At 41.9% G+C, this 23,983-nt stretch overlaps 1 protein-coding gene across 1 annotated transcript; it reads right to left on the bottom strand.

Moving 5' to 3' along the window:
- Positions 1-5,150: 5,150 nt before the first annotated feature.
- Positions 5,151-20,550, bottom strand: IL18 (interleukin 18; the record flags this gene model as incomplete). Its single annotated transcript, XM_079788189.1, has 4 exons — positions 5,151-5,765; positions 12,473-12,606; positions 13,823-13,957; positions 20,472-20,550. 4 exons carry the CDS (start codon positions 20,548-20,550, stop codon positions 5,541-5,543), a joined length of 573 nt encoding a protein of 190 aa, XP_079644315.1. The 3' UTR covers positions 5,151-5,540.
- Positions 20,551-23,983: the final 3,433 nt, after the last annotated feature.

Below are 23,983 nucleotides of genomic sequence, written 5' to 3'. Positions count from 1 at the left end.
ATACTTAAGAGAACTTGGAAGTTTGTGCATTTGATAAGCTGACCTGCTCTGTGTGTAACAAAGTATTAAGCTCCAGAATGTGTACTTTTCCTTCTTTATTCATTCATATATGTTCATATACTGAGTACTTGCTGTATGCCAGGTTCTGCACTAGGTGCTTAGGAGACATCAATGAATAAAACAAAGTCTCTGCTCTCAGGAGCCTACATTCCACTGGAGAATTTCACAGTAAACATTAGCATTGTGTATAAGTTAATTATATAGTATTTTAGAAGGTGATGGGCCCATAGATGAAAAGTAATGAGGTGTAAGGGGGACCAGTAGTGCCTGGAGGTGGGATAGGGAAGGTTCTGGTATTAAATAGAGTAGTCAGGATAAGCCTCATTGAGAAAGAGAGATTGTATCAAAGTCTTGAAGGAGGTGGGAAAATTTTTCAGTGGATATCTGGAGGGACAGAATTCTAGGCAAAGAAAACAAGTACATCCTAAGGTGGAAGTTTGCTTGGTGTATTTGAGGAACAGAATGGCCAGTGTGGCTGGTGCAGAAAGAATGAGAAGAGAAGAAGGAGATGAAATTGGAGAGGTAAGTGGGGACCAGATGCTGTAGGGTCTTGTAAGCCATCCTAAAGACTTTGGCTTTTACTCTGATGGAATGGGAAGGCTGTGCAGAATTTTGAGCAGAGATGTTTTATGATATGATTTACACTTTCAGAAGGACCACCGCAGCTGCTATATTGAGAGTAGATTGTAGGGAAGCCAAGGGCAGGAGCTCAGGGACAAGGTAGGAGGTTGTTGCAGTAACCCAGGTGAGAAATGATGTACTCAGATCAGGGGGGTAGCATTGAATGTGCTGAACAGTGATTAGATTCTCAATATATTTTAAAGATAGAGCTAACATGATTTCCTCCAGATTAGGAGTAGGGCTGAGAGAAAAAGAGGATTCAAGGATTACTTAAAGCTGCTTGGCTTAAACAACTACAAGGATAAAATTGCCATCAACCAAGATGGGAATAACTGTGAGTGGAGCAGGTTTTTGAGGGAATTCAACAATAAACAGGACTGAACTATACATACAAGCAAAAACTTGAATAAATCACAAAGGCATTTTGTTAAATGGAAAACAAACATTTACGTAGTATGTGATTCCATTTGTATGGAACTTTGGAAGAGATACAACTATATGGAAGATGAACAAATCTCTACATTCCAGGGATTAGGGTTAAGAGATGGATTTGACTACAAAGGTACAGTATAAGGAAATTTGGTTGTGATTAGCTGTTCTATATCTTATTGAGTTAGTAGTTTCACAAATCCATATCTGTTAAAATCATAAACTGCACACCAGAGCAAAGTTCATTTTATAGTCTGTTGATTTAAAAATTAACATATTAAAATATGATGTAAGCATTTCAGGAAATTAATATTATTTATCTACTAGAGGCCCGGTGCATGAAATTCATGCACGGGGGTGCGGGGGAGGGGGTCCCTCAGCCCTGTCGTGGTCTGCAAATACACCAGCATCCCTCACCCTGGCCTATAGCTAGAGGTACCTCCCCTCCTTCTGCACAGCCTCTGGGAAGATGCTTGTCCTGGGGCCTCCTCAAGGCCCTGGCCCACGACGCCCTGCAGTTCGGGTACCCGGGGGCTTGGGCTTTCAGGTCTGGCTTCCTCACCTGGCATGGTGAGCATCAGCTGCCATGGGAGCCTTGCCTTAGGAGTCACCCCCTTGGACCGTACTACTTGCGAGAGTGTGTGTGTGTGTGTGTGTGTGTGTGTGTGTGTGTGTGTGGCTTCGGTGGCAGTGAATTGATGTCTGTAGCATGCCCACTGACACCTACTACCGCGGCACAACACTGGTCCCGTCTGGACTGCTGGCAGGGGGCTTCCAGTCTGTGACCTGGGCTGATGGGCTGCGACTGGGGGCTGCAGGTGGAGGACCCCGGCACCCATAGGGCTGTCAGCATCAGGAACTGGAAAGATTCATTTTTCTGGTTCCTCCTCTGCCCCGCAGATGCTGAGCTCCGGGCCCCACAGGCCTGTTCACTCCCGCAGCAAGGCTGGCCAGGACGGGGGCATGGGCTCGCTGCCCCAGAGGCCCCTTCTGTGCCCCAGCACAGCCATGGCGCAGACACTGAGCTCGCGCCCCAGCTCCCACGCTTTTGCTTTTGATCGCTGGTGCACCAGGCCTTTCAGAAGCCTCCGGCGCTGCGGAGGCTTCTGAAAGGCCTGGTGCCTGAGCGGACAGGCACCCAGCTCCCTCACTTTTGATGGTCTGCGGTAGGACGTGAGCTCACTGCCCCAGAGGCCCCTTCTGTGCCGCAGCACAGCCATGGCGCAGGCCCAATCGGCCACCCCGGCCACCCCGAGTCCCGCCCCCCCGCGCCTCCTGGCCAATCGCGGGCATAGCGAAGGTATGGTCAATTTGCATATTTGTCTATTATTAGGTAGGATTGTTGTTAATCCTCACCCGAGGATATTTTCCCATTGATTTTTGGGGAGAGAGGAAAAGAGAGGGAAAGACAGAGAGAAACATCAATGTGAGAGGAATACACTGGTTGACTGCCTCCTGCAGGTGCCTTGACCAGGTTCCAGGCTGGGGAGGAGCCTGCAACCAAGGTAGGTGCCCTTGACCAGAATTGAACCCGGTACCCTTTGGTCCGCTCTATCCATGAGCTAAACCGACTAGGGCTGTCAGCTTTTTAAAATTGTAATTTAATTTCTTTTCTTACTCTATTAGTATTCATTTTTGCACCTGATTTTTGTTTATAATATTGTATTATTATTCTTAAAGAGGCTGTTCAATTGGATAGGCCTCAGACCCCCACAGAACGGAATCTGCCCCGTGGAGATGGAACAGACATCAGACTGGAGACCCTGTGCAGTTCACTGCTGCCCCGTATTTCTCTATTTGCTAGAGACTGTACCCTCACCAGTCAGTGGTTATATACAAGCTCACTGCCAACTACTGTGGGTGCAGAAGGTGGATTCAGGGGGTACTCCTGGACACTGGGAGCCTCACAGGGACAAGGGCAGTGACAGCACAGGCAAGAAGGCAGGGTTTAGTGATGACAGCAGCAGAGATGCCTGAGGGCACCATGTAACATCGACTTCTGGGAGAAGCCTGTGTTGGCAAGGCCACAGAAGGTACCTCTCGAGGACTTCAACCAGAAAGCATGGACTGGAGACAGATATGGATGGAGGAAACTGCCAGGGTGATTTTCATTTTAGACTGGTAAAGGGTGAGATGTCTGTTAGGCATTCAAATTGGACTGTTGAGTAGAAAGTTGAATATATGAGTCAATAGTTCAGGAGAGTGGTCTGGGTTTCAAATGTAAATTTGAAAGTCAATATTTATATGGTATTTATTTCTGTTTCAGATCTTGCTCTGACCAGGAAGCACTGCCTTGTGATGATTCTCTCTTTCCTTTCGGGTTTTTCCTATCATACTTTGGCCTTCACTCCCCAACCTATCAGTTCAGCCAAGGAAAAGGAGAGGACCCAGAGGAGACACAATTGATTTGGAGATACAGGATGAACTGGCTAGTGCCCACTTTCCCTCCCCAAGTGGGAAAGGAAGCATCAGGGCAGGGGAGGAGGTAAAGATGGGAAGGGAACCTATGAGAGCTTTCTTGTTGAGTAGGTCATGGAGACCTGATTTCCATCAGACAGAATTCTAGTGATGGGGTATAGTTTGACACCCCCCACCCCAACACACACAGATTCAAGGATAGAGGGGGATCTATATATATATTGTCTTTATTTGAAGACAACATGATTCTGTATATAGATCAGAATACACATGTGTGCATGCAGGAATGGAATTTATAAGCATCTTTTCATGTGCTTATAAATCACTTATACATTAAATTGTATCTATATATGTATATATATAGATACAATTTATTTCCATATATTAATCTTGTATTCTGCAACCCTGCTGACCTTGCTTAATTTTAATAGGGGTTTGTCTGCATGCACACATGTGTATTCTGATCTATATACAGAATCATGTTGTCTTCAAATAAAGACAATTTTACTTCTTCCTTTCTAATCTAGATGCCTTTTCTTTTTCTTGTGATTGCATTGACTAGAACCTCCAGTACACTGAGTAGAAGAGCTGACATTCTTGTATTATTTTTTCACCATTAAGTATGATGTTAGTGGTAGGGTTTTCACAGATGCCCTTTATCACATTGAAAAAGTTCTCTTCTCTTTCAAGTTTGTTGACAATTTTTATTATGAACTAGAGGTCCAGTGCACAAAATTCGTGCATGGGGGGTGTGTGTCCCTTAGACCAGCCTGCACCCTCTCCAATCTGGGACCCCTCGAGGGATGTCCGACTGCCCGTAAATGGGAAGTTGGACATCCTCTCACAATCCAGGACTGCTGGCTCCCAACTGCTCGCCTGCCTACCTTCCTGATTGCCCCTAACCACTTTTGCCTGCCAGCCTGATCACCCGCTAACCACTCTTCTGCCAGCCTGATTGATGCTTAACTGCTCCCCTGCCAGCCGGTTTGCCCCTAACTGCCCTCCCCTGCAGGCCTGGTCACCCCTAACTGCCCTCCCCTGCAGGCCTGGTCCCCCCAACTGCTCTCCCCTGCAGGCCTGGGTCCCCCCCAACTGCCCTTCCGTGCAGGCCCAGTCACCCCCAACTTCCCTCCTCTGACGGCCTGGTCACTCCTAACTGCCCTCCCCTGCAGGTTTGATTGCCCCCAACTGCCCTCCCTTGCAGGCCTGGTTCCTCCCAACTGCCCTCCCCTGCTGGCCTGATTACCCCCAACTGCCCTCCCTTGCAGACCTGGTCCCTCCCAACTGCCCTCCCCTGCTGGCCATCTTGTGGTGGCCATCTTGTGTCCACATGGGGGCAGCCATCTTTGACCACAGGGCGGCAGCCATCTTGTGTGTTGGAGTGATGGTCAATTTGCATATTACTCTTTCATTAGATAGGATTGGCTTTTGTCAAATGCTTTCCTGTATCTATTGAGATGATTGTGTGGTTTTACCCTTTATTAATATGATATATTACATTAATTGATTTAGGAATATTAAAGCATTTGCATTCCCGGGTTGATTGCCACTTGCTCAGTGTGTATAATCCTTTTTCTATGTTGCAGGATCAATCTGACTTTTAAAAGTATTCTAACTTTGAAGGAAATGAGAAATTAGTCAGCTGAAATGGTCTCTTTATAAAATTTTGATGGTTTTAATGATATTCTTAACAATTAGAAAATTCAAATATCAGTATCTCTCATCATAACCCAAAAGATTTAAAATACTTTTATTGAGTATAATCTATGTTCCAATGTCAACAATGGAGAATATGTTTTCAAACTATGCATCTTTTTACATTATACAAATGCTTTCTTTATTCATCTGTATAAACGGGGGTCAATTCAATTTTGTGAAAGCTTACTATTCATTTCTTAGTGGTATCTTTTGAGATCATTATTCATTTTATTTCATCATTACAATTATAGACTCAATCTTAACTTTTCTGAAAGACAAAAATTTAGAAAGTTCAAACTATGAAATTTTAATATCTAGTTTTTGCAGTAGTCAACAGTGAACATTACAGATTCATCCCCATGTATGTCCCTTTCTTTCAAAATGAGTTTAAAAAGTTCGTTCTCCTTTTTACAAGCTAGAAAATATCCTTTGTACAATGAAGACTCAAACTGCATCTTATTGTTATGTCCTGGAACACTTCTCATAAAGAATATGATGTCATTTGCTTCATCATTGATATCATCAGGAGGACTCATTTTCTATAGAGAAAAAATATTAATTTTTTTAGGGCATGAACAATCAGAATATGTGCAGTTTATTTTGAAGTATATGATTGCACAGAATTAAAGAAGTTTTTATTTTCACAAGTTAAGTTTAAAAACATATCTCAGCATATACAAATACTGATCTCCTTTTCCTCTGAATTCCTAATCTCCTATTCTCCTTGTCTACTTTGGCTGTTCCTACCATGGAATGCACATTCAGGTCTAGCTCTCTAATTTATTAATCATATAGCTTTCTTCTCTTTCTCCCATTGCTCAAGATGGAGTTGAATTCTAGCAAAGGCCACAACCTTTTTTGGGCTAATGTCATTTCCAACCATTCAGAGCTAAAGACATTGATGACCTCCAGCCATAGCCTAGCCTAGCTCTAGTTTGTGAGCCAACAGTGAGAGAGGCAGAAGTGGCAGTCATCTCGGCTTCTTCCCTCCCTTAGTGGGGGCTAGAACTGAAACTTGCTGTTAATAGACCCACTGCAGCTGTTCTCGGGCTGAGTCCTTGATTCCTGTTTAGCCTTACCATATTGGATTAATCAGCAGCCTTTGACTTTTTCCTACCAAGTGCTCCAGTTCCATAGTAGTCCTGAATTTCTATTCTGAAAGTAGTCTATTGGATGGGTTCTGCCCTGGAAGGCCAAATTCTGATTCCTGTATCTTTCAGACACAGAACAGGGTTTTCTCAAGAATGGCTAGATCATTTGAAACAATAATCCTGCTAATCACCTAACTGACAGGCTGCCTATATACTTTTAAAAAATATTACACCATACCCACTTTTCTTTTTGTTAAAAATACTGTTTATTGGTTTATTTGATTTACTTTTATTTTTTAAAATATATATTGATTTCAGAGAGGAAGAGAGAGGGAGAGATAGAAATATCAATGATGAGAGAGAATCATTGATTGGCTGATTCCTGCACACCCCTACTGGAGAGTGAGCCCCAAACCCAGGCATGTGCCCTTGACCTTGAACCAGAATCAAACCTGGGATTCTTCAGTCTGCAGGCCAATGTTCTACCCACTGAGCCAAACCAGCTAGGTCTGGTTTATTGACCATACCTACTTTTCAAGATGAACTAGAAATTCTGAGGACCACCCAAGGTTCTTTCCATGTTAATATTGGATCTGTAGATATTTGAACTTAATTTTAACCCCATGGTAGCAAAAAATTCTCATGATCCTAACTAAGGACTGACAGAGAAAGCTCCAGATCAAAAATAACTTTCTAGCATCTTCCTAAGATGCCCGAAAGAAGTTTGGGTACCTCCCAACTTTTCAACCAATTATGGAATTTATAGTCACAACTCTTAACTTTGTGTTTTATCAATAAGAGAGGGTCCTAAATTGATGACAGTATAGACCAGTTCTCCCACTGACATGTATTTCTGTAGCTGACTACAGTTATCCCAGAATTTAGAAAGAGACCTTAAAACTGGGGATTGAATTTGGGACTAAGCTACTCCAATGTATAAGTGAGAAATAATCCTTAGCCAAAACTTCAAAAGCTCTAGAAATATTAGGAGATGAACCTGTTAGTTCAAACCTGGCATGGAAAGTTGTGGTTGAAAGTGGGGGTATGGATAGGTAGAACAGGCGATCTCTAATCATAGTTCAATGTGACATTTCAGAACAGGGGCAAGGAAATCCTGGGGCAGTAGCTGTCCTTGGTTTTGGTGTTGATTATTCATACCCATCATAGGGAAGGTGCACAGTAAGTGGATATGGAAACAGGGTTACATAACGAAACCTGAGTGTTCCAAGGACCTATGGAATTGTTTACATCAGGAGGGGTTGAATTTGAACCCAGAGAAAGTTAAACCTGACCTAACATCTGTTTTTTTTGGTGTGTGTGTGTGTGTGTGTGTGTGTGTGTGTGTGTGTGTGTGTGTTTGCCCTTTCCCAAGTGCATTAGCACATTTGAGAGAATTCTGACTATGCCTATACAAGAAATAGGCACTAATAGTAACTTCTTGAACAAATCCCTCTTGGTGTCATGAAGGTTCTTACCCAAAGGCAGCCGGTATCCATAAGCACTAGGACTTTATAGCTAGTAACCAACACAGAAAGGTGAGCACATAATGGCAGCAAGTTGTGTCTTATTATCTAGTAGAACATAGTCTATATTTATAATCACTGCTAAGACCCTTATTAGTGGGGGTAAAAGGGTTAAAGAGCATGAGCTAAAACTAGACCTCCCTCCCTCTGCCTTCTTCCCTCCCTTCTTTCCTTCCTCCTTCCTCTCACCCTCTCTCCCTCCCTTCCTCTAACTAATATTTACTGAGTTCCTTCAGAAGCGGATTTGCTATGAAGCTAATGAAGCTTAAATGTCAGAGGCCCCCACTTGCACAGATCTCTTTTAATGCCCCTTCTTTTCTTTTTTTACATTTTTTTAAATTTAAATAAATCTTTATTGTTCAGATTTTTACAATTGTTTCTCCCTTTTCCCCCCCATATCTCCCCATCACCCGGTTCCCTCCCCCCCGTTGTCCTTATCCATAGGTGTATGATTTTTGTCCAGTCTCTTCCCATACCCCCCCACACAGACATCCCTTTCCCCCTGAGAATTATCAATCCACTCCCATTCTATGCCTCTGATTCTATTATGTTCACCAGTTTATTCTGTTCCTCAGATTTTGAATTCACTTGATTTTTAGAATCACTTGTTGATAGATATTTGTTGTTCATAATTTTTATCTTTACTTTTTTCTTCTTGTTCCTCTTTTTAAAGAATACCTTTCAGCATTTCATATAATACTGGTTTGGTGGTGATGAACTCCTTTAGCTTTTGCTTATCTGTGAAGCTCTTTATCTGCCCTTCAATTCTGAATGATAACTTTGCTGGGTAGAGTAGTCTTGGTTGTAGGTTCTTGCTATTCATCACTTTGAATATTTCTTGCCATTCCCGTCTGGCCTGCATAGTTTCTGTTGAGAAATCAGCTGACAGTCGTATGGGTGCTCCCTTGTAGGTAACTAACTGTTTTTCTCTTGCTGCTTTTGAGATTCTCTCTTTGTCTTTTGCCCTTGGCATTTTAATTATGATGTGTCTTGGTGTGGTCCTCTTTGGATTCCTCTTGTTTGGGGTTCTGTGTGCTTCCTGAACTTGTATGTCTATTTCTTTTACCAGGTGGGGGAAGTTTTCTGTCATTATTTCTTCAAATAGGTTTTCAGTATCTTGCTCTCTCTCTTCTGGCACCCCAAAAATTCGGATATTGGTACGCTTAAAGCCATCCTGGAGGCTCCTTATGCTATACTCACACTTTTGGATTCTTCTTTCTTTCCGCCTCTCTGGTTGGGTGTTTTTTTCTTCCTCATATTCCAGATCTTTGGTTTGACTCTTCGGGTGCGGTGGTCTACTCTGTATATTCTTTATTTCAGACAGTGTATGCATAATTTCTGACTGGTCCTTTTCCATTTTTTTGGTATTCTCATTAAGGTCCTTGAAGGTCTCTTCAAGTTTCTTAGCGGTTTTTAGAAGATTCTTGAGTAACCTTATAAATATGGTTCTGAACACTGTGTCGTCCATTAGTTTGCTTTCATCTATCTCTCCTACTTGTGACATACTGCGATGTCTCCACATTTTGGCTGCCTCCCTGTGTTGATGGAGTGGCTTTGTGTGGTCGGTGACCTATAGGGGCCGGTAGCTCAGCTTCCCCTATCACCCTAGGTGGTCGCTCTTGGTACTCCCCTTTGTGGGCTGAGTGGAAAGTCTTGGTGTAGTTAAAAGCCCTGATTGCTGTTGATACACTGGGAGGAATTGACCTCCGGTCCAATTGATTGTGAGGGCCTGCTTTGTCTATAACGGAAGAATTGCTGTGCTGGAGACACAGTAGGGCTTTGGTGCTCACTGAGTCTGCCTCTTGAATGTGTCCCTTATGAGAGTGGTTGAAGTCTGGTGTCGTCCACACCGACAGAAAAGTCACTCTCACTCTCCGACCGATGGCCGAGAGTCCCGTAGGCGTCTGGGTCCCCCGCGTGTCCCCAGAAACTGGAGTTCAGAGTGGTTGGGATTGTTGGTATCACTGGCGGGAATTGATCTCCAAGCCAGTTGGCTGTGAGGATCAGCAGTGTCTCCGCTGGGAGAGCTTCTGTGCTCAGCTTGGATGGGACGGAGTCTCAGGGTGGCGCAGACAAGCTTTGGTTTCCCGTCTGCTCCGCCCTAAGAGGGGCGGTTTCTCCGTGCCTGAATTAATGGCTGCGCGCCTCTGAGAGAAGGCAGCTTTCGAGCCTCGTCCGCTGCCAAACAGACCAGTTTCTCCCCGACCGCAGCTGGATTTCAGTTTAGTCGGGAGGTTTTGTTTTTCTCCCAAACGAGAAAGCTAGCCACACAGCGTCTGCTGCCCTCCCTCTCCGCGCGCTGCGAGCAAGCCTGCTGCGTATTCAGCCATCCGCCCCTCCGCGCTCACGGATCTCCGCACCTCCACAGCTCCTGAGGCTCAGCGTCCCCCTCTCTTTTTTTCTCTAGTTGTAGGTTTTCCACTCTGCCAGCTTTCTGGTGGTTCTGGACGGTGTGCGCTCTGTTTTCCAGTTGTAGTTTCAAAATTGTTGTGGCAGGCAACAATTAGGTGTTTACCTTATGCCGCCATCTTGGTTTTCAGCGCCCCTTCTTTTCTTATTCTAAAAACTTGATGCTTTTGGTAATTTTATATTCTCTTTCTTTAAAAGGCCTGCCCAAATTGTGGAAGCTTCAGGCCTGTGACTGATTTGCTCCAATTCCTACTATATACCAAGCATCCTCCCCTCTCCTCCCCTCCCTTCTCCTCCCCTCCCCTCTCCTCTCCTCCTCTCCTCTCCTCTCCTCTCCTCTCCTCTCCTCTCCTCTCCTCTCCTCTCCTCTCCTCTCCTCTCCTCTCCTCTCCTCTCCTCTTCTTTTCTTTCTTTTGCCAAGCATTATTTCCATCCTTTTCAACACTCCCAAGTCTCTCTCCATAATAATCCACTTAGAGTTCAGGCTTATCCCAGTTTCTGAATCTGCTTCTGCAGCTGAATTAGTTTTTCTTTATCCCACAAGGCTTGATCTTGGCCATCTCCCTTCCGATTTTGTTGTTAAGTAACAACATGCTTAATCCTCTCCACCCTCCCTGTCTACCCCAGGCCTCTAAAACCATTATGATAACTAAGCTTCCTGCTTGTCAGGCCTGAGAATGGGAAATTGCCAACCAGGTGGCCCTCTGGTTGGAAGGGGATGGTTAAGGGATTTGTTTGGAGGTTGTATCTGTGGCATACACACTGATTTTACTTGGATTATATTTTAGAGTGGCCTTTTCCTCCCTTCCAAGTTGCCTCTCAACATGTCCTCTAGGTCATATTCTAACTTCAGTTCCCATTGCTCAAGTATTTTACTGGCAAACCCCCAATCAGAAACTCTTCAAGAGAAAAAAATGGAGAATAGAGAAAAAAAGCAGTGGCCAGAAATAATTTATACTGGGCTTTGAGATACATTATACCATTGCTTTCACAGCTAATCTTGTTAATTTTATTCACTTAGCTCTACATTAAAAATAACACATATCAACTGAAAGCTGTAGGATGCAGGAATAAAACAATTAGGTTTCTCACACCTGTCAGAATGGCTATCATCAACAAATTAACAAATAACAAGTGCTGGCGAGGATGTGGAGAAAAAGGAACTCTCGTGCACTGCTGATGGGAATGCAGACTGGTGTAGCCATTGTGGAGAACAGTATGGAGTTTTCTCAAAAAATTAAAAATGGAACTCCAATTTGACCCAGTGATCCCACTTCTAGGAATATATCCCGAGAAATCAGAAAACTGATCAGAAAGAATATATGCACCCCTATGTTCATAGCAGCACACTTTATAATAGCTAAGATTTGGAAACAGCCTAAGTGCCCATCAGTAGATGAATGGATTAAAAAACGGTGGTACATCTACACAATGGAATACTACGCTGCTATATAAAAAAGAAAGACCTCTTACCAGTTGCAGCAGCATGGATGGACCTGGAGAGCATTATGCTAAGCAAAATAAGCCAGTCGGAGAAAGATAAATATCACATGATCTCACTCATTTGTGAAATATAATGAACAGCATAAACTGATGAACTAAAATAGATCCAGAGTATTAGAAGCATCGAACAGACTGTTGAGCCTCAGAGGGAAGGCAGGGGAGGGTGGGAGAGGGGGGCGGGTAAGAGATCAACCAAAGGATTTGTATGCATGCATATAAGCATAACTGATGAATACAGACAGTAGGGGGGCAGGGACATGTGCTGGGGGTGAGAGTGGGGGGAGCGGCTGGTCAATGGGGGAAAAAGGAGACATATGTAATACTTTCAACAATAAAGAATTTAAAATAAAAAACAATTATGATTAAAATATTATCATCATAATTCACAAAGTACATAGTGGGCTTACAGAAGGATAATTAGCTTCATTCCATTTAGCAAGACATTTTGGAAAGTCATGCAATTCCCAAATGAATATAATAATTCATATATGTCTTCTATGTTATTATTTACCTTTAGATAGATTATTCAGAAGACTCAGGCTATGAACCAAGTGTTGTACCCCTTCCTCCCTGTGGCAGACTTAGAAAAAGCATGATGGGTTAAAGAGTTGAACTATTTTAATGGTTCTCTGCTTCTTGCCATTCTTGTTCTAGACAAAAAGTTGGACTGAGGATATTTAGGTTTTCTACTCTATATAACAAATTTAGGTTCAGTCTTACCTTGAAGGAAATATTTTTGTTCATACAGGAGAGAGTAAAGTTTTCTTTACACTTCACAGAGAGGGTTACTGCCATACCTCTAGAGCAGCTATCTTTATAGATACTTATTACAATTTTAGTCTGGGGTGCATTCTCTGAAATAACAAATGAGAACACTAGTTAGAAGAATTTTTGCAAATCAAAATTTATGGAAATTAGCCAAAGGATAATCCTTAATAGACCCATTACCCATCCCACACACTGTGATTCAGCCAGTTGTGGAGACTATATGCAGTTGCTCAGACATTCTTTAAAACACATTCAAATATGTATCACAAAAGCAGTAACATTTTGAGTGTTTAAGAGATATTCTGAAGTCTAAAAGATTGTCTTAAACTTTTTCTTTTCAAAAAATGTATTTTTATTGATTTTGGAGAAGAAGGGAGAGAGAGATAGAAACATCAATGATGAAAAGATTCATTGCTCAGCTGCCTCCTGCACGCCCCCCGCCCCCCCCCCCCCCCCCACTGGAGGTCAAACCCACAACCTGAGCATATGCCATGACCAGAATCAAAGCAAGACTTCCTGGTTCACAGGTCAACCCTCAACCACTGAGCCACGCCAGTAGGGCTGTGTTTAACTTTTATATGCTAAATACAATATTAAAAATCTACCTGTTAAGATAAAAATTCAGGATTTTTCAAGGGTGCACATTCACTCTTTCAACTCTGCCTAAATGCTGATATTTGGGATTTATACCTTGGAAAGCACAGTAAACTTATTCATTTCCTAAGCACTCTACATTTCTGATGGGAGACAGACTTATTTGAAATGCTTGATATTTATTTTTAATTTTAAGTTTTGAAAATGCTATCAGCAATTTCAGCAGGTATGAAGGATCCAACTCTATAGAAATCTTATCCAGTTCATGCAATTAACAATGAAGGAACTCGTGATCCAAATGTAGGCCCAGAGTAACATGACCCCTAGATATATCTTAAAAATTTTTAAATTAAATTTATTGGAGTAACATTGTATAATAACATTATATAAATTTCAGTTGTACAATTTTAGAATATAATATCTGTATACTCTACTGTGTGCTCACAAACTGAAACCTAGTTTTCCATCACCACGTATTTGATCCCATATACCCTCTTCATCCTCTTCCCAACCCTGGCAATATATTTATTATATCAATTTTTCATCTCAACTACAATATTTGGATACTCTATAAAGTTTCTTATAAGTGAAATTATTACTATTGCTAAATCTTTTCATTTAAGGACTAGGTCTATAATAGAAAATTGTAGGCAGTAAAATAAGAAGTAGCTTGTCATTTCTATGTTTGTAAATATATTTTAAAAATACCTTCACACTCAGAATCAGTCATATCCTCAAACATGGCTTGGCTTCCCTGGTAAACGAAGAGAACTTGGTTGTTCACATTTCGTATGATTGACCATCTAGGTTCAAGCTTGCCAAAGTAGTCTGATTCCAGGTTTTCTAGAATGGACATTAAATCTCATTAAAAATACGTGTTTTTTGTTTTTTCCCCCAAAATTTACAGGCATACTATATATTTCAGTTTTCAATAGCTACTGATCACAATCTTCTGCTACAGAAGCAGCTAAGATAAAGTTGCACAATGCTTTTTAATCTACTTCCAAAGACAACTCTTGCTTCTTATTATCACCCAGAACTACTCTACCTCTGAAATGTTAAATTCAAACACTCTGCTTTCTAATCACAATCTCCTATCCTAGTTGTTTTATACTTTTCCTCCGCTTCACTGAGTCTTCCTGATTTTAAAATAGGCGTTTCCTTCCTCTCTAACCTTACTGTCTTCCTTTCATTTTCTATGCAGTCTGGACCTTAGGGTTCATCATTTTGTCTACCCTTTGCCAGCCTTTCCAATCTCGAACTCGTTTGTTCATTTGTCTTTCTACTACAAAACTCCAAACCTGGCTGCTGAGTGTCACTGGTAATTATACAAATGCACAAACTGGTGCCATTGCAAGCATATATAAATTGTCAGTACTTTTTTTTTTTTTTAAACATTTCAGCATCCGCTTTCATAACCCATAGCTATCATTTCAGATCTTCCTTACCCTCCTCAGGATCTCTACATCATCATCTCTGCTTTCCCTTCCTTCCTTCCTTCCTTCCTTCCTTCCTTCCTTCCTTCCTTCCTTCCTTCCTTCCTTCCTTCCTTCCTTCCTTTCTTTTTTTAAAATATATTTTATTGATTTTTTACAGAGAGGAAGGGAGAGGGATAGAGAGCTAGAAACATCAATGAGAGAGAAACATCGATCAGCTGCCTCCTGCACACTCCCCCCGGGGATGTGTCCACAACCTAGGTACATGCCCTTGACCCTTCAGTCCGAAGGCTGACGCTCTATCCACTGAGCTAAACCAGTCAGGGCTCTGCTTTCACTTTCAATAAATGATTTCCTGCTACTTCACTTATAAATTTAACTGTGGCACCACCAGTCATTTCCTTATCCCTCTTGTCCCAAGGAAAATGTAGAAAAGGTGCCCCTTCTGGAATCTAAGGCTAACCCTACCTGTGCTCTGATGTATATTCTCCTGAAACCTTGATTTACCAATCATCCCCTCTTCTCTATCAACCCAGCAATTCTATTTCCTTGATTTTTTTCCTTAGGAAACAATCAGAAAAATGTGTAAATATTTCTCTGCTATAATGCTTATGAGAGCACTGGAAACAATTTAAATGTCTATCAATTGTGGCCTGAGCAAATAAATTTTGATATTTCCTTACTATGAAATGTCATGAATTTAATATAACTGTAATTATTCTTTGCCATGGAAGGATGTCCATGTGTATTAAATTAGAAAAAGAAACTTAGGTATAGTATTACACACACACACACACACACACACACACACACACACACGGGCAAAAGTAGGTTTACAGTTTACAGTAATACAAATAATACAAGAATACATAATAATACAAGAATAAGATGTGTTGCACATGCTCACAACTGTAAACCTACTTTTTCTCACATATATTTAAAAAGTAGAGAAATAATACATCAAATGATATTGATTATTATTTCTAGGTCTTTTTCATGTTTTTCTTTTTTAATTGCCTGAATTATTTATAATAAACACTTTATTTTATAATCAGAAAAACACAAAACTCTTCTCATTTTGAGATTTAAAACTCCTCCATCAATCATATCCTATTCGGTAGCTAGCCTTGTTTCTTCTTTTAATAGTGGAGCTTCTGGTAAGAGCTGTGTCATTCCCTTACTTTCCATTCACTCTTCTACTCATTGCAATCTCTCTCTGCCTCCATTTCTCCACCAAACTTCTTTCGGCAAGATTACCAAACTCCCTGTTGCTAAATGCAATAAATGCTTTCCTACCCTTGGTTTTCAAGGCTGTAAAATTCAACATAGTGACTATTACCTCCATCTTGAAAATCTCTCCTGGGATTCCGTGGCATTCTCTTGGTTTTTCTTCTTCCTCTTTGGTTACTCTTTTATTTATTAGCTACTCTTTCTACTGCATCCTCAAACATAAGTATTCCCCTGATTTAGTCCTTGGCTTTTACTTTCTCACTCCACACATTTCCTCTGATTTGTCTTTTTATTCCTATAGTTTCAGCTGTCATTTCTATGCATAGCTCTATCTCCAGCCCAAATTTTCATCCTGAGCCCAGAACCATTATGTTCAAGAATCTACTGGACATTTCCACTAGGATGTCCTACAGATAAGATACAAAACTAAATTCATCATCTATTTTCCTCTTTGCTCTGCATACCACTTTACCCTGCTCTTCCCCTTGTGCTTCCTATTTCACTAATAGTACAAATTGCCTAAGTGAGAAAATATAGGCACCATCTTTCTCTCTATCCCCTTCCTAGTCCAACCTCAAAATACTTGAATTCTTCCAAGTATTTATAAAATCCATTCATTGCTTTTCATTAGCACCCTGTTCCCCATCATTTCTTACAAGGACAATAGCTTCTTAATTGTCATCCCCCCTTTTTTGTCCCCACACCAATATATATATATAAAAGCCCGGCAACCAGACGGTGGAACGACCAGAACAACTGGAATGACTGGTGGCTATGATGCGCGTTGTGGCAGCCAACCAGCCTGATCTGGGCCCCGATCAGCCCCCCCTCCCCCACTGGCCTGGCCCCCAATTGGCTCCCAATACCCCGATCCAGGGCGGGGCTGGCCAACCACCCACAGCCCCTCCCCTCTACCCACCTAGCCTGATGGGCCCCCATTGGGGTGAGCCAGCTGGATACCACCCATGCATGAATTCATGCACCAGGCCTCTAGCTCTTTATACTGAAGCCAGAAGGAATTTTTAATTTTAGTTAAAATTATCTCTGAATTTTAATGAGGCACATGACCACCCAGAATAAAATCAATGGAATATGAATAGAATTAATGTGTATGACTTCCATCTAGAACCTTTAAAAGGAATAGGCCATCTTCCTCTTATTTTGAACCCTTTCTTGCTAGCTGGGATATGGACCCAGGAAGTGTGGTAATGATTTTCAAGTATGTGAATGAATTAAACAACTAGGGCATAATGGAATAACAAGACAGAAAAATCTTAAGATCCCAATAACATCAGGCTGCATCCAACTATATTAATCTTGAACTGCCTACTTGGACTTGTTTTTCAGAGAAATATTTCCTATCTTATTCTGTCACTATATTTTTGGATCTCTTTGTTGCAGCAAACTAATCTCTATTCTAGATCATGGATATGGTGCTTAATGAATCCCCGTTACCCAAAGATAAGGTCCAAATTCCATATCTTGAAATAAAAGAACCTTCTTGATCTGCATCCTATTTATTATTCTCTCATCATTCTCCTACTCCCATTCTGAAGTACTGTTGAATCCTTGTACATGCTATGCTTTCTTTTATATCTTGGCCTTTCATGTGGCTTCTCTATGCTCAGAATACTTTCTCTTGGCTTACTTCCCTCTTCAAAAATGTCCCTCCTTCAAAGTTTCCTCCCAGAATCTACATGGTGGCAAAAACAGATTTACAATTGAGAGTACTTGAAACAGAGTTTATTTTTGTATTATTATTTATTAATTATTGTATTGTTTTCCATATAATCAATTGTAAACCTACTTTTATACCCATATGTATTGAATTAATAAATGGAGAGTAGGGCAATCTTTAAAAAAACATGAGGAGTTAAATGTCATTATATCTCAATGAAACTGGAAAACAAAAAAAAATGAAGGAATAGTATTTTTAAGTTACTTTTTTCATTTATAGTCCAGTAATGATCACCTTAAAAAGTGGAAGGTGCTATTTTTAAGGAAAAGTATGAGAAACTAATGACCTTTAATAATCTGGACATCTGTTAGAGGATCACAGGCCAGATATGGGTATGATCCTCTCTGAATGCCAGAAGGACAAGGGCTGGGTACATTCACTTCTTGCAAAGACTTAATGACTCCATCTCATAGCTCTTGCTTGCTCCCACTTTCCTCGTCTCCTCTACTTTGAAAATATTTTTTCCCTGGGAGCTTCCCAGGCTTCTTCCTAAAGCATTTCTGAGAGAGGGGGTTGAAGAAGAAAGATGTTCTTGATTTTGGACTACAATTTTCATGCTCAAATCTCCTTTTTCCATGTCTTCTAGAGAATCCATAACTTCCTGCTAATCTCATAATCTGTTTAGCAGGCAGTCTGTTTTGTAGATTCTAAGAGTTGGAGAATTGCCTAAAGTGTAAATAAGCAATTTTGTTAGAGGTGCTCTTTTGTATCCTTTATGGACAGCTTTATTCCAAGGCTGTGCTACTGGGTTCACATTGCTTTGAGGGGAGATTAGCTTCTCAAATAGATTGGTACTAGTTTCTCTCAGCTAAGAATGGTGATATGGATGTGTCTGTGAGATGCTTAAGTAGCTATTTTTACTTTAGCAAAGAAAGAGAAATAAATTTATACTTTACCATAATTTTCACCTAAAGGGGAAAAAAGAGAAACAAAATGTTAAATTCTATTTTTCAACTCAGAATCTCCTCTCACCCTACCTCTTGTTACTCTTTTCTGCCACTCCCCATTATATAACTGCTATCTTACTGTTGTTGTTGGCCCTCTCAGAAATCTATATTTATAAAAGCTTAAGCAACTGTTCAACCAGTAGCTATGACACACACTGACCAACAGGGGGCAGATGATCAACACAGGAGCAGAAACCACAGGCATGGAAACATGCAACAGACTGATGAATCTAGGAGGGAAGGGAGTAGGGGGGAGGGCAGGAAGAGATTAACCAAAGATCTTACATGCATACTAGAGGCCCTGTGCATGGATTCATGCCAGTGGAGTCTCTCTGCCTGGTCTGCACCCTCTTACAATCTGGGACCCCTCGGGGGATGTTAGAGAGACGGTTTTGACCTGATCCTCACAGGCTAGGCCAAGGGACCCCACCAGTGCACAAATCCGTGCACCAGGCCTCTATTATATAATCATCCACAAGGTCCCATAAAACAAAGCTCATTAAATAGACTTAGTGTGTTCTTGGGTAAGTTAGATATAAAACCTATATCCATGGTTTATAAATGTAAATTTGTAACAAAAAAGAAATTTTATAAAGTGACAGATTTTACTCTTAAATTTGTTGGTTCAGTGGAAGGTTGCCTCAGGACTTTTTATGAAGCTTTCAAATGAAGCCAAATGACCCATGGAAGACCAATCATAAGAATCTGATTTTATTTGCCAGATATATTTACATTATGTGGTACAGCTCACTCACAGATTTAAGGTATCTTTTTTTTTTTCTTACAACAAGACAGTTTTCTTTTTCTTTTTTTTTTAAATTTCTTTATTGATTAAGGTGTCACATATTTGTCCTCATCCCCCAATTCCCATCCCACACCCCTCCCCACGGATGCCCCAACCCCCTGTTGAACTTAACCATTGGTTAGGCTCATATGCATGCACACAAGTCCTTTGGTTGATCTCTCCCCCCTCCCCCCACCATCCCCTATCCTCCCTCTGAGGCCCGATAGTCCGATCGATGCCTCCTTGTTTCTGGTTCTGTTGTTGTTCATCAGTCTATGTTGTTCATCATTTCCCCTAGATGAGCGAGATCATGTGTCACTAGAGATATACTTATATGAACTGAATGTGAGATGAGCAATAATAGTTATGCTGACAGGCAAATGAATCAGTCTGTAGTGAGTTTCTTTCTGGACCAACAGTTCTTTTGAGACCCAATATCAATGTCCACCAGTTCCTTATGTGTACATGTCGGCACTGACCCCTCAGCTCTGGATGGTGGACAAATGGTGGTAATGCAGGTTCGATTCCCTCTGGTTGGGTCTCGGCCGGACCCAGGGGCACGGCTTCATCCGGACCCAGGGGCACGTGGCCTCACCCGGACCCAGGGGGTGCGTGGCCTCACCTGGACCCAGGTGCGCACGGCTTCCCCCGGACCCGGGACCCAGCCTCACCCAGATCCAGGGGCACATGGCCTCACCTGGACCCGGGATCCAGCTTCACCCGGACCCAGGGGTGCATGGCCTCACCCGGACCCAGGGGCGCATGGCCTCACCCGGACCCAGGGGTGCGTGGCCTCTCCCAGACCCAGGGGCGCGTGGCCTCACCCGGATCCAGGGGCACATGGCCTCACCCGGATCCAGGGGCACATGGCCTCACCCGTAAGGTATCTCTTATATAATCTGCCAGTTTGCTTAGGGAAATTGTATTCGCTGAATGTACCCAATGCTGTGGAATTATCATGATGTGCACTAGCTTTCACCTTGTAAATGGGCTATTGCTAACTGAAGTGCCAGGTCATGTGATGGACAAGGTGCTAAGACCATGGATATATTATGGTTAACTTCCAGAAGCCTAATTTTCCTTTTTCCAGAGAAGTATATCATTAGCATTACAATGGAATTTGATGACAGTAAGGAGTCACTTAATAGTTCACCTCACAATGCCTTTTCTCGTTCAATACATTGATCTGAAACCTATATTTGGCCTATTGCTTTAGACTTACCTATAAAATAAAGTGTGTTGTCAGTAAATTGCATTTCCACAAAATTGATGTAATTGTTTTCTTCTGCTTCAGCAGCCATCTTTATTCCTAATGAAAGCAAAGAGCCGTCTGTTAAAAGGTAGTGATGGTTCTTTTTTCACAAAAGGGATCTTTTACTCCTTACTGCTTTGTACTACCTCCAAGCTCAGGAGTCAGTGTATCACCCAGAATGCTGACCAACACTCTGGACATTTAAAAGATGCCGGGAGTCTTCCGCTTATGCATACATGTATTCATGCATTCTTTGCAAACCATCAGATATTTGTAATCTAGAAAGCATTTTCTCATTAAACAATGTTACAAAGGGTGGATAAGTGTCTCACTATGAAACTGAATTATATTATCAATATAAACATAAGTTTCCAGAAATACACCTAATCTTGTCCTTTAACTACAGATTGGTTCTATCTGTCTTACAACCAGTGGGTTCCTGTGCGTGAGAGACTGAAGGTTTATCCAGGTGCTAAAGGTGAGGTAATGAGAAAATGGCGTTCCACCTGGAAGTGAGGCAGAGGGGGAGGAAGCTGAAGGCTCTGGCACCTAATGGCCCTCTTCCTCCTTGAGCAGCAGCAGTTTTTTATCTGAAATCTGGATATTATGCTTTTTATACAAGTAATACATAAATGCAATCTTTCTGTAAAAAAAATCAAATAATATAGGATATGAAAATGTCAAAACTTCTTCTTTTTGCTTTTCTCTCCTGCCCCAGCCTACTCCACCCCACTTCAATATTGTGTGTATACTTTAAGATCTTTGTCTGTGGAACAGGGGTTCTAAATCTGGGAAATCTGTGAACTTGGATGGGAAAAAAACCATTGTGTGGAAAATAATACAATAATTAATAAATAATAATACAAGAATAATATACTCACAATTGTAAACCTACTTTTGCACCACTCTGTATTTATTTTCACCAATTTCTAAAATTTAGAAGTTCCTTCCATTATGTTATAGGAAACAAATCACAGCATTATTAGTAGAGCTGTCACTGACAGAAATACAGATTTCCTATTGTGTTGTAATTGTTGCAGAGATCTTGAAATATATTATTTAAACTTATTACTGCTTTGAAATATATGGAAGTTATTAGTCCCACCAGCAAATCTTATTATTTAATGTGTTAATATGTGTTAATAAAGAAGCACATATGTACTATATTAAAATTTGTTTTAAAATTTCGACACTATTTTAATAAAATGAGTTTCCTTTATAATCCCAAGTATGTATGTATGTATTTAATTATTTATTTATTTATTTAATATATTTTTATTGATTTCAGAGAGAAGGAAGAGAGAGAGAGAAAGAGAGAAAGAGAAAGAAACATCAATGATGAGAGAGAAACATTGATTGGCTGCCTCCTGCACTTCCCTTACTGGGAATTGAGCCCGCAACCTGGGTATGTGCCCTTGACCAGAATCAAACCTGGGACCTTTCAGTTCGCAGGCCAACGCTCTATCCACTGAGCCAAACCGGCTAGGGCAATCCCAAGTATATAATTGTATGCAGGTAAAAACATTACCTGAGAAGAGGTCCAGAAACTTTACCAGATTGCCCTTGGAGATCTTTGCCACAGAAATGATTAAAAAGCTCTATTCTAGAGTTTAGGAGTATGTTGGGTCCTTGAGAGCAGTTATGGTTGGGGTTCCAAAGAAGGTAGTTGAGTCACAATTGTTGTTGGAATATATAGGGGTGTTTATAAATCTATGCTTATAGGTAGAGAACTGACTCAATTTTTTTCTAGCATAGTCTACTAAGGCCAAACATACATAGTAGAGGAATGGGGAAATTAAAACCCAGTTGCAAAAACTTAATCCAAATTAAGATAACCCCAAATACTTGCTAGTTGGTGACTATTTAACAGTTTTATCAAGGTGCAGTTCCTTATACACATACAAGTGTGGATAGTTATTAAATTGTGTGGGTAGTTATTAAATTGTAGATATATTATATACATGTATATATAGACACATACATATATATACACATACATACATATATATGTATCCTATCTAATAATAGACAAATATGCAAATTGACCATACCTCCGACACACCCACAAACCACGCCCACAAGCCACACCCACCATCCAATCAGAGCGAGTATGCAAATTAACCCAAACCAAGATGGCTACAGCCACAGAGAGCAAGGTTTCCTAGGTAACAGAGGAAGCCAAGCTTTCCACCTGCCCTTGCCAGGCCTAAGCCTCCACTCAAGCTACAAAGTTTCAATTATAGAAGGTAAACAAATTCAAACAAATGGCGGCAGAATGGAGCTTGAGAGCGCAGGCCAGGGTTGCCGCCGGCAACAGGGGAAGCAAAGCTTTCCGCACACCCTGGCTGGGCTCACCCGCTTAAGGCAACAAAGTTTCAATTATAACCCCAACACAAATGGCTACCAGCCTCGGAGGGAGCCCCAGGCTTGGCTCCGCTCCAGGCTACAAAGTTTCAATTGTAGAAGGAAAATAAATTCCAGATACCAGGGCCTCCACTTGGGTTACCAGGGGGCATGGCCGGCCTGCAAACCACCACAGGCCCCTTGCTCAGGCTGCCCCACACCCCAAGGAAAACCCCACCTGATCCGGGATGCCCTTCAGGGCAAACCAGCTGGCCCCCACCCCTGTACCAGGCCTCTATCCTATCTAATAAAAGAGTAATATGCAGATTGATCATCACTGCAACACACAATATAGCTGCCCCCATGTGGTCAAAGATCCTGCCCCCATGTGGACACAAGATGGCCACCACAAGATGGCCAGCAGGAGAGGGCAGTTGGGAGGCACCCGGCCTGCAAGGGAGGGCAGTTGAGAGGGACTAAGCCTGCAAGGGAGGGCAGTTGGAGGTGATCAACCCTGCAGGAAAGGGCAGTTAGGGGTGACCAGGCTGGCAGAGGAGGGAAGTTGGGGGCAAACAGGTTGGCAGCAGAGTGGTTAGGGGTGATCAGGCTGGCAGGCAGAAGCGGTTAGGGGCAATCAGGAAGGCAGGCAGGCAAGCAGTTGGGAGCCAGAAGTCCTGGATTGTGAGAGGGATGTCCGACTGCCCGTTTAGGCCCGATCCCAGTGGGATCGGGCCTAAACGGGCAGTCGGACATCCCTCGAGGGGTCCCAGATTAGAGAGGGTACAGGCTGGGCTGAGGGACAACCCCCCTTCATGCACGAATTTCGTGCACTGGGCCTCTAGTATATATATATATATATATATATATATATATATATATATATATATATATATATATATATTATACACTGAGTGACCAGATTATACGTTTAGAGACCATAATAATTTGGCCACTCAGTGTATATCCTATATAATAAAAGGCTAGTATGCAAATTGTCCCCTCGACCAGGAGTTTGACCAGCAGGCAGGACGGCCAACTGCCCATGTCCCCTCCCCCTGGCCAGGCTGGTCAGACCCCACCCATGCACGAATTCATGCACTGGGCCTCTAATATATATATGTGTGTGTGTGTGTGTGTGT

This window comes from Cnephaeus nilssonii (genome assembly GCF_951640355.1).
Source record: "Cnephaeus nilssonii genome assembly, chromosome: 13".
Classification (NCBI taxonomy): domain Eukaryota; kingdom Metazoa; phylum Chordata; class Mammalia; order Chiroptera; family Vespertilionidae; genus Cnephaeus; species Cnephaeus nilssonii.
Note: the sequence above shows the minus strand (reverse complement) of the source record. Positions and strands in the feature narration are given on the sequence as shown.